A 12,290-nucleotide genomic window follows, 5' to 3' on the forward strand; every position below is an offset into this window, starting at 1 on the left:
TTAGTTGCCTTGCCGCCTCCTTTAATATAACTGGATAGATCCCATCCACCCCAGGTGCTTTTCTTACGTTTAACTTCAACAATTTCTCTTCCACTTTACTCTCAGTTATTACAAGATCATTAAGCACCCTGCTACAATTTGATAACCTTCTGCCATTTTCAAACCTTAATAATTCCTCACGTGTGAATGTAGATGCAAAATACTCATTCAGTTTGTTTGCTATCTGAGCAGGATCATCAACAGTCGACCCATCGATGTCAAGTGGACCAATCAGATTCATCCCCTTCCTTTTAGAGTTTATATAAGTAAAGAAATCCTTGCTGTTTTTCTTAGCATCTTTTGCCAAGGATTTCTCGTAATCTGCCTTCGCCTGCCGAACCTCCTTTGTGACCTGATTACAGATTAACTTATATCTGCCATAGGCTTCTGAGTTGAAATGGATCCTCTGTAGGTGAACAGGGATAAATAAGGATACGAATGAGTAATTAAATATGATATGATGCCTACATAAAGCAGAATTATATTTATCTGATACTTTAAACACAGTACATTGTTAAATTTAATTACAGTTAATTTGCATATTTTCCCTACTTTACATAGAGGGTAATTCAAAAAGACATATACTGTTACAGATAATTTGTGTAGAAATTAAAATTGACATTTACTATTGTTGGCACATACTCAGATGAACAAAGCATATATGAATCTGTGGATCCCGTAGGCCTACAATACAAGTCTCACAAATAATGCATCTGGTGTTGACTTCACAGTCCACTTCTTTCCAGACCTTTGCCAGTATGTCCATGTATGGTAACCGATGGCTCTGTGCACACAGACCGAGAAAAATGTCACCTGGTGAGCTAGTGACATTTGAAAATGCACAAGGTATGGAGCTAGTTGGGGGGGAATGGCAGAAGTGTCACATGTCGTGAAGTAGCATGCTATTCAGATATTCTCACACATCCATGTGAAGCTGATGAGACACACTACTCTGTCTTGCTGGAAGATAATCAGCAGAATCATCATGAAGTTCAAAGATTCTGCCGAGTCAGCAAGCATATCTAGGTAAATCAATCAAAATCCATTTATTGCTTGTTGTTATGCAGCTATACATGAAGCAGGTTTTTACAACAAAATGTCTCAAGTACACAGTAAAACAGTAGCCTACTGTGATGCAGCCAGGCAAAAAAAAAAAAAAAAAAAAACACAATGGAAAGGGAGAATAGGAGCTGTTACAAAGTCAATATAATATACAAAGAAATCTTAAAAGATATATAACACTGATAAAAATGATTAATGTATCACATATAATGTTCTGTATACTTCACAATAAACAGAAAATAACAACAGTAAACATCAACTGTAATAGAAAATGGGGTTCTCTCTGTCCCTCTCAACAAAACATAGGCCATATTGTGATAACCTTAAAACAAAGCATTAATATTTATTTAAAAATTGAGCAATAAAAAAATTGTTAACATTTGGCTTATTTACATGTGCAAGGGAGATAAATGCAAAGCATGAGAAATACAAAACAATTTTATAGAACTAGTTGAGAGAAGGCAACATTTAAATCAATTTTTCAGTATTGATTGCAGTAGTAGTTGTCATGATAATATAAAGAGAGGTTTAAGCACTCGTATGGAACAAAATGAGAGAGCTAAAAGGACCATTTTAGGATTTTAGACAAAAATCTTTCATTTACAGGCTGAAGGTGGGTCATAATATACATTCATTTAGAAAAAAAAAAATCACTAATTCTGACAAAATCTTGAGGAAAGTTGACATCAATTAAAAAATTAGAAATGTACTTAGCCTGAAAACTGCAGTTCGAGATTTGATTTTTTGAACAAATTAAAAATGTTGAACTGGAATTTTTCAGAAACCAGAGCATTGCTGGTTCATTGATGATTAATGATTGTTAGAAATCCATAATGTTCCCATCAAATTCTTTTTCCATAAAAAAAAAAAAAAAATGGCTATAATCTCCTGATGTAGAATAGTACAAAGCATTCTATTTAGAGAGAGTCTTGTTCATTCTCACTGAATTTTTGGTGAACCAAGCCTGAACATTGTAGTATTTTGACTTTCTCACTTAGAGAAAATGGCCTCTCACTGAAAGCAAGCTGTGCTGCTATGCCATTATCTTCTGCTTTCTGTTGAATATTGCAGCAATATGTGCATTTGTTGTTCTGTTTTAATACCTGAACCAACTTCAATTTGTGAGCTTTCAAAAGTAAATGTGCTTCTGGAGGTATGCCAGATTGTTGATGGAAGCATATTCAATTCACTGCTGCATCCACAAGTAGACTTTTTCAGGCATTACTGAAATGACTTCTTACATGTTTCTTCAGTGGCATGAGGATAGCTCATGCTCTTTCCCCTTGCATATGTTTTGTTTTTAAACTGTTTGCATCAATTATAAATTTAATGATGTTTTTGTAGAATGTGTGAAGTGTTTTTTTTTTTTTGTAGTCATTTCACACTAGCTCTTGAATTTATCTTTGCAAACTGGATGACACAATTCTTTTTTCCATGGAGAAGCTATTTTAATAACATGTTTCCCCAGCAGATGTGATGGAAATTATATTTTGTGCACTGATTAAAAAAAAAAATGCACTTTATCCTTTTTTTTTTTTTTTTTTTTCCGCCAGTGTAGCAAAAGCCTGTCTGCCTTGCACTATAGGACTAATACTATTTAAGAATTACCATATGCATGGTTTTGCATATATATCACAGTAATAAAAAAGGGCAGAGGTGACATAATCTGAAAATTTTTTGCACCACTAATATGAAAGAACAGATTAATCCAAGGCACTTTAATGGAACCATAAAAATGTGTTAGTTTTTTCCCTGTGGTAATGAATGGTGTGTGTGTGTGTGTTCAGCATGGTGTCAATAATTTCATTAATAAAGGTAACATCATTATTGTGTTAATACTACATTTTTTCCCTTTTTTTTATGAAGACCCCAAACACGAGAGGTATTAGAACTTGGTAGTACTTGGTACCTTCCATCGGTTGTAGGTTGAGAAGATACTTGTTGACATTAGAATTTTTGTAGGTTGCAATTTTCAGGAAATATGTATGAAGGGAGGTTGTTCCAGAAAACGGAAGTTGAAGGAATAAATGAGAAAGAAGAAAAGTTGGTTCTGTGAGTTTGAAGTTGGACAGTAAAAGGATGCTGACTGGCTGCAGCATGTGTTTGGATTTGGAAGAGAGCGGGAATTATAGAAGCTGATTCAGAAGAACAGTGCCCATGGTAGTATCAATAGAAAAGGCATACAGCAAAAATAGAATGTCTATGAGTCAGAGTGGACAGACTTTGTTAGAGATGAGTCATTAATTAACCTAACTGCTCTCCTTTGAATGGAATCAAGAAGCCCGAGAGAGGTTTTAGGGGCATTTTCCCAGTTTTGGGAACAACATTCCATGGTAGGATGGATCTGCAATTTGTACAGTGTGCAACTGTTTGGAAGAAAGTAATGCAGAGGAAGTAATGTTTGTGATGTAAATATAAATACCTAATATAAATAAATAAATAGAAGTCAGGTAATTCCTAATATAAATAAATAATATAAATATAATCGTATACTGAGGAGCAATATACCCATTTGTCTGAAACGTAAAATAATGAACTAATGTATACTCCCCACCATGACTTATGGAAGTGAAACTTGGGCACTCACCAAAAGAATGGAAGAGAAGCTGAAAACTACACAGTGAAGAATGGAACAAATTATATTAGGAATCAGACTGTTGGATAAGAAGAGAAACATGTGGATTAGGCAGGACACATAGCTTGAAGATATGATGACAGATGGACTAAGAAAATAATAGAATGGTACCCAAGGGGAGCTAAAAGAAAACCTGGAAGACAACAATGGAGATGGACAGATGAAATTCAAGGGTTTGTGGGCAGTAAATGGATGGCCATTGTACAAAATACAAGGAACTGGAAAGTTGCTGGAGAGTCCTGCATCCTGCAGTGAATTGAGAATGGCTGATGATGAATTCCTAATAGAGATGTGTGATCTTGTAGAACAACTCTTTATTATATACACAAGGCACATACAACACTTTTCACAGATACAAGCCAGGGGTTTATGTGAAAGAAATCTAAGTGCCATCAGAGATAAGCATAGGAGCAGAAGAAGCTTTTTTGCTAGATATGACAGGACTGAGTTTTAGAAGGATCGAAATCAACTTAGTTATTTCCGCCTCGTTGGAGAATTACCTGGAGATCGGCATTGGGAAATCAGAGCAGGGGCGGTCAACTTAATTTGTGATGAGATCTACTTTTTTCCTTCAAAATGTGCCGCAATCTACCATCCCAAAAATTTCATTGCACAAGGTTAAAAAAGTTAATCAACACATATTGAAAAATTTTGTTTATAAATTTTAAAATTCAATACAATTCAGAATTCTTGTTTTAAATTCATACGTATTTAAAATTTTAATTTATGTGAAGTTTGTGTCTTCGTATCATCTGCCAAGCTTTCAAAATCGGGGATATACTACGATAAGGCCAACTGTAAAGAATCTTCTGTATGCAAGTCTGTAAGAGCACAGCGATTCTTCATCTTTGTTTGTTTCAAATATGAAAAGGCCAATTCATACAGATATGTGGAACCAAAACGGGAATTTAAAAGTTCACTGCAATTTTTTACATTTGGGTATTTTTCTCCGCAAACATTTCCAGAAGTCTTCTTCTGATGATCTGGCTTTTAGGAAGATATCGTTTCGCAATGTAATAATTTCATTTTCAAGTAATATTTTCTCTGTGTGAAAAATCGCAGGGATTTTTTTTCTGCAATTTGTTTCGTATCTAAGTCGACATTAAATGGATAAGAAATATATTGAACAATGTCTTCAGTTGTTTTAAAATCACTGATTCTGGTTTCAAAATCGTTCACTACATTCTCAATTTCAGAAACATATTTCTCACTATAAAATTCAAAAACAGGATATTTTTGCAAATGACCTTGCATATTTGCAAAAATGGTCAAATTTTTTTTCTTTGAGATCCTTAGCCATTGCCAAAAATTGATATTTATATGCAGAAATACTACTAATCATGTCACCCACATTTTTATTTTTTCCTTGTAATTCCAAATTCAGATCACTTAATTTACTGGTAAAATCTGACAAAAAAGCCAGATCACACAACCACTCCGTATCTTGTAGCTGCTGATAATCATTTCCCCTTTGATCAACAAATTTTTTAATTTCATTCAGCAAATTTCAAAATCTCTGTAGAAACTTACTCCGACTCAGCCACCTCACATCTGTGTGTATTATCATATCTGGTTCTTTTTCATTGAGTTGCATTTCGAAAAGTCCTCTGATGGAAGTCACGATTTTGAAAGCGATGTCCATAACACTTTTAGTATTTAATCTTTTGCTGGGTAACACTTTTTGGTGGATGATACAGTGGTAACTCAGAAAATCTGGGAATTCATCATCCTTTTGGCACAATGCGATGAATCCGTTAAGATGCCCCGTCATTGCTTTAGCTCCATCTGTTGTTACTGATACGAGATTAAATAGTGGTAATTTAATTTAATTTTTTCAATAAAATGTTTGAATGAGTTAAAGATATCAAGACCTCTAGTTCTTTCTTTTAACGAAACCGTACCCAGCAGTTCTCTTCTAGTGGCAGAATCATCGAAAAACATACCAACAAAAACGAGCAGTTGAGCTGTACACGGATGTCTGTAAATTCATCCAGTTGTAAATAAAAGGACACACAATTAGCAATATCAGCACGCAATTGTTCGCTCACATTTTTACTCATTTTTTCGATGCGTCGCATCACAGTATTTCGAGATAATTGCAGATCTTGAAGGGCACTTTTAATTTCATTTTTTTCTTAAAATTTTCAAAAAGAGAATCTGTTATTTCTAAAAATGCGTCTTTGATGAATTGACCATCAGAAAATGATTTCCATTTTTTTTGCAAGATGACTCACTTTAAATGATGCTACAGTTACTGCTTTAGATTGTAAATTAGGTGTCATGAAGAAATTTTGTTGTGCGAATAATCTGGATTTAAGTTATAATTTATTTTTTCTAAGGTCACTATTCGGCGGAAAATCTGATTGGTATTTACCGTGGAGTGCATTGAAGTGCCTTTCTAAATTTCCTTTTTTGGGTATAGCCACGGAAGCATTGCAGATCAAACAGCAACGTTTTTCTTTCACCACTACAAAAAAGTATTCTAGTTCCCACTCTTGATGAAAATGATACATTTTACTCTTTTTCGTAGTATTCATTTTAAATCAAAAGGTATTAAATTAGCATATAAGTACTGCCCAGTTATTAAATCAGCAAAAGTAATGCTTACCGATTAAAACACTAAGTTGTGCGAACTGGAAAAATATTCTGTCTGAACAGCTAACGTAGGATAATTGATGAAGAGGATTCCCGAATGAGGAAGTTGTTTCCAAAACAACCGGCCAAACACACCACCGTTTATTGCTCTGTTTGGTTATATCCTTATAAGGATCAGTTTTGAATGCCTTTGTGATATTTCTCTAAAGCTATTTCTGGAGGTCATGACCATAAAACAATAAAAACAATTTGTACTTTTCTGTTAGTGCAATTTAATTATAAATGGGTAGTAAACTCAATCTTATTGCATTTGCAATAATACCAACACCTGGAATTCTGTGGTATTTTACGTTATCATTGTGAAATGTGTTTCTCCTTCAATGAAATCTTCACTCATGCAAAAAAATAAATTTTCAAAATCTGCTCTTCATTCCTATTTTTGAAGCTTCATAAAAAAAAAAAAAAAAAAAAACGTGCAGATAGCGAAACCCTCTGCGCAATATAAAATTTTGGTAGTATACCTGACTGCGCAAATCGAGGGATGACTGTTTATTTAAAATTCGTTGTGATCGACCAAAATTAAAGCCGCAATCGACTCTTTGGCCACCCCTGTCATAGGGGATATTCGGGGGCTGAAGCTGTTTGTGCAGGGCAAGGTTTCTCAAACTGGAAGGTGGAATGCAATGTGCTGTGGATAGGATTTCAGCAAAAAGTGTGGGATCCAGTCAGTTGGGGGTCATTAATATACAAGAGAAAAAGAGTGAGAGAAAGAACTGAATGTTGGGGAACACCTGCATGCATTAGTGGAGAAGTTAGAGGTCAGAGAGACCTTCTACCATCACCTGAACTGAGAAGTCAGATAGAAAACTGGATACCCACTTACAAAAAACAGTTGACAAACCTTAAGATGATGGAAGCTTAATTAGGAGACCTTTATACAAAACACGATCAAAAGCCTTTGAAATGTTAAGATTAAATGCTTCAGTTTTGCCAAAACTTTTGCATTGAATTTTTCCATAGATGGGTAACATAAGCCAGTATATCACCAGTGGATTGACACTGACTGAATCCATACTGGCATTCATTGATCAGGTGGAAGGTTTCAAGATAGTTTAGGAGTTGACAGTTAATAGTGGAAACATTTAAGAAGTGCAATGGAATGATAATTGGATGGAAGGGATTTGTCACTCTTTTTAGCAACTGGCTGGTATGAACAAATTTCCAGTCAGAAGGAAAAACCAATGGAATAAGAAAGTGTAGAAAGGAATCAGAGAATAGGAGTGAACAGAGATTTTGAGAACAAATGGAGGAGTACCATCAGGACCTGGAACTTTCTTGATATCATGACTGTTCAAAATTCTTCTCATCTTTTTGATGGAAGACCAAAGGAGGCATTCATTGGATGCCTCCAATGAATGGGAATGGTAGGATGTTGGCTACCAAGGTCATCAATACAAAAATTAAAAGAAATGTAGGATGCTAGCAGGTCGGCTTTACCTTTAGCTGAGGTGGGAATAGAGATGAGCAAATTTTGCGGCCAATAGGTTTGGCAAGAGACCAAAATGCACGAATACAATTTGGACAAGAAGCAAGTTTGCTGCTCTTAGCCTGTTCAAAATCTAGTTTGGACCAATTAATAACTGCTTTACAATTGTTGCAAGCTTTTGTGTAGGCAGAAAATGAACCTGGAGATTTGGATACAAGCAACTTTCTGTATGCAACATTCTTATCTTGAACAGTCTTAGCACATTTATTGGAAAAGCATGGTTTAGATAAAGGATGATATTTTAAGGTGGAGTGTGGAATAAAGGATTTCATTCCTACAAAAATTATATCACTTACACGATCTGAGCAAATGCGACATGAGATTTGAAATAGTAATCCAACCAAGGAAAAGAAGAAAAGAAATCTCGCAGATCATCTCATTTTGCATTCGTGTAATGTGAGACAATATGAGGTTGGAAATGTCTATGAGAGAAAGACTCCATTGGAGAAGAGACCATCACTGAGTTGTGATCTGAGGTGCCTAGAGGACCACTCACTTTGACTTTGAGGGTTGTTTGTGAGTAAAAGATCAAGCGTGTTGGCTGTGTGGTTGGGATTATCTGGTATTCTGACAGTTAAATGAACAAACTATGGAAAGTCATTAGTAATTGCAAAAGCCTCAGCATCTTGACCAGCTGAGTTTGTGTGAGTAGAAAACTGAACCCAGCTGGAGTTATGAACATTCAAATCAGCAAGGAAAAGTATCTCACTGTTAGGAAAATGGACTGGAGAAAGTAAAGTTTCAATGAGAGGAAGTCAAATAGTTCTAAGTGATTAGTGGAGTTGGGAAAATGATAGAGGCAACAGATGAATTTGACAGAATGGGGCAGAGAGATTTTAAGCCACAGAAGATTGAAAAGATGATATTCCAAATTACTAAGTCTCTGATAAGGAATATTACAGCAGGCATATGCACAAGTGTCACCTTTGAAGTGAAAGGAATCATACAGCGAATAATTTGGACAACTGAGATGAGCAGTGATTGAATCAACCAATACTGGGATTCTGTTAGAAAAAGTATGTGGGATTTGGCAGACTTTAATTGGAAATGGACATTATTGAGATTGGAACCGAGACCACATATATTTGTTTGGGAAGTTTAGTTCTTTTTGCAGATAAGTTTGTTCTATTAGTTTGACTATCCATGTTTATTCAGTAGTAAGAAAAGGTAGGGAGAACATGTATGAAGTAATGAAATTTTGGATATGGTGTACAGATGGCAAGAATATACCCAGCTCCTTGATGTAACATGGCCTTGAAAATGCCCCCCCCCCCCCGATACACCCTATTGGATTCCCTCCAGTCACTAACTGGCAGAGTTGAGGTGGTGAGATTATACGCTAGCTAATCCAAAAACCTCCTAGAGAGTTACCAGTAGGTCTGGTGGACTATCTAGCGGCCGGCCTGCAAATACTGTTTTTGAGCTTTATCTTCGAAATGTAAGGAAGATTGGATCTCACCATTATATCCATCATAACCTCAAAAGACATCAATCATACTGCATGATAGAAGAGATGGGGATTGCTACAGCTTTTCTTGACTAAACATGGGTTCCACCACTTCAGGCCTCCAATAAGCAAAGTTGTGGTATTGTACCAATTGATAAGAGTTATCTACCCTTTAGCATTACCTGGTAACACAGAGGGGGGGGGATCCTCCATGTACTCAGTAAACTCTGAACATATTCTTCCTCTCTGAAAGCTAATAATTGATGTAATTTCAGATGGCCTTGTTTAACATTTCTCTCTCTCATCCCATTTATCATGTTCATAATACTCAAGATATGTTTAGTGTAATGAAATTTTTTAAAAATTTTTCATTCTTTTTGATAGCATGCAGAAAGGTTGAAGTTTTATTCTAGTTTAGTTTGCTTCATTATTAAAAAAAACTTATTCTTTGTCTCAAGTTCCCACTTTCTTCTTAAATCCTTTCAGTAATAATATTCAAGTGTGGTAATGTCATTTTGATGAATGTGCAGCATTAAAAGCTAAATTCTAAACTTGCTGTACATGACAGCCTTAATGTTAAAAGCATAGTTTAAAGTACAATAACATAAAATTTGGGGAGATAAAATGAGTAGATAAGGTAATAACTAGGAATTTTAAGTCATTCGTTATAATTTGTTTTTCAGTTAAAACCTAATTTTTAAAAGTATAGTAAAAGTTAAGAACAAAGCTTTGAGATACAATATAAAATTTCAGAGAAGCACATGCATTTCTGTGGCATGTGCTTCTTTGTTGTTATTGAAATATGTTATTAAAAAGGTGTAAGTTGAGCTTGACAATTTTTATTTTTGTTTGTGTTACAAAAATGTTCATTAGTAATTATCAAGAGTTGTAATTCCCCTTCCCCTTCTTTCTCTCCTGATAGCTGTTGCAGATGCTATTAGAACTAGCTTAGGACCAAGAGGTATGGATAAAATGGTAAGGCTATTTGCACTGGTATCAGTTAGATCTCTTAATTTAAGGTCAGTTGTTTTGTTTTATTATCATTTATGAAAGAAGCCTCAAAATGAAAACATGAAAATGCTATTATTTGCATTTTACTGTTACACTTTTTATTTAATTAAGAGCCACTTTCTTTTTCAAAACATACATCACATTGAGATGGCCTGGCTTTATGATGTTAGTTGTAGTTACATATTATAAAATGCCCTTACAGTATTTCATGGAATCACTTCCAAAATTTAGCATTACTTTAGTTTCTTTTCTGGTTTGTTTTTGTTTTGAGAATGTATTGTGCTTTATGTTTATTATAATTAAGTATTTGTAAAATAATAAGAGGAGTTTACCTCAGTATAGTACGTAGAATACTTCCGTATGATACTCTCCAGAAATTAAAAGGAAAAAATCGAAAAACTTACATTAGAGTAGCAAATAATTTAAAAATAATTAAAACTCAATTTAACACAATTAAAAATCAATTTAGCGCATTCGTTTTTTTTTTTCTTTTCGTGTAATTTTTTCCAGAATTTCCTTGTAATTTAATTTCTGTGGAGTCACGTATAATTACGTTGGACACTAAATATTTTGGCCTCGTTAAATAAAAAAATGTTTCTCATTAACAGCGTGAAAGGCTAATTCTGATGCTGCCGAACAAGAAGCACGAACTGAGGTCGCATGTTGATTAACACGAATATTCAGAGGAAAATGCGTAGAACCCTGATAAGACGAGTTGCAATCACCGCAAGAAATGTTGTAAATTGATTTTTAATTATTTGTTACTCTAATGTAAGTTTTTCGATTTTTTTGTTTTAATTTCTGGAGAATATCATACGGAAGTATTCTACGTAATATATTGAGGTAAACTCCTCTTATTATTTTACAAATATTGATATCAACGTAGAACATACTGAGCATTACAGCTCTGGTTCATACTATCTAATTCATTTTCGATACACATAATTATGGAGGATTTTTTGAACAGCTTTGTGCAAAATTACGTTAAATTAACACTAAGATACTCGGCCCAAAGTTACCATATTTCATTTTTAAAATATTGCCTTCAAAACAACATCGTTCAAAAGTTTGCTAGGGTCAATTTAAATTAAAAAAATTTCGGGCATAAAACAACTAGCACTTGCCACATCGCGTAATATCGTTAAACTTGCCTTAAAATCTCGATATTCTAATATCAAGAATACCTTTCCCAGGTTAGGAAGCTTCGCGATAAATTAAAAAATTATCTAATCCTAACGATTTTGAAGACCTCCACAGATTTGCGATGGGAAGCAGGCCTCAGATATAAAAAACAGACTCCTTAACAAATTACAAACATTATCGGGAGAGTCAAGACACGTTCATACGAATTCTAACACATTGTAGCGGGCTTGCGACCAAATGCATACAAGTTGGGTGATGACCCCCCCCCCCCCGCATACACAACGTGCTACCACAGAATACTTCAGCTGGTTCGCGAACACCCCCTCGCCCAGCATTCAACGAACCGACATATCAACAGGTTACAAATCTTTCCTTATATACGCTATCGCAGGACCAGATTTCACTTTTATCCAAAGGATTAAATTATAATTTACCACCTCGAAAACTATCTAAAAAACAGTGCGTAATTGATATTGAATTTGGACTTCATAATGTTCCACAAAAAGATTTATTTATTCAACAAGTTAACCAAGTGGTGAATAACATAAAAGAAATGCGACTTCCTAATGCCAGTTCAGCTTTACGTGAACTTCGGGAAAATAAAGACATTATTATACAGAAGGCAGATAAACGAGATACAGTAGTAATACTCGATAAACCTGATTATATTAATAAGTTAAAATCAGTTGTTTCAAATACCCCCACTTATCTAGAAGTAGACCCGGCACTATTTACCAATTTAGTCAATCAATACAATAAAACGTTAACCACGTATTGAAAAAAACACTACATTACTATAGCTCAGTTAAAGG

The 12,290-nt window shown here is 34.7% G+C and overlaps 1 protein-coding gene across 1 annotated transcript in view; it reads left to right on the forward strand.

Moving 5' to 3' along the window:
* CCT4 (chaperonin containing TCP1 subunit 4) overlaps positions 1–12,290 on the forward strand; it is a 110,906-nt gene that overhangs the window by 3,012 nt on the left and 95,604 nt on the right. The window contains exon 2 of the mRNA XM_090386891.1: positions 10,247–10,299. Coding sequence (XP_090243017.1) covers positions 10,247–10,299 — 53 coding nt within the window. The remainder of the gene's footprint in view (positions 1–10,246; positions 10,300–12,290) is intronic.

Source organism: Mastigoproctus giganteus, chromosome 12 (genome assembly GCF_048544385.1).
Source record: "Mastigoproctus giganteus isolate SK-2022 chromosome 12, ASM4854438v1, whole genome shotgun sequence".
In the NCBI taxonomy this organism is placed as follows: domain Eukaryota; kingdom Metazoa; phylum Arthropoda; class Arachnida; order Uropygi; family Thelyphonidae; genus Mastigoproctus; species Mastigoproctus giganteus.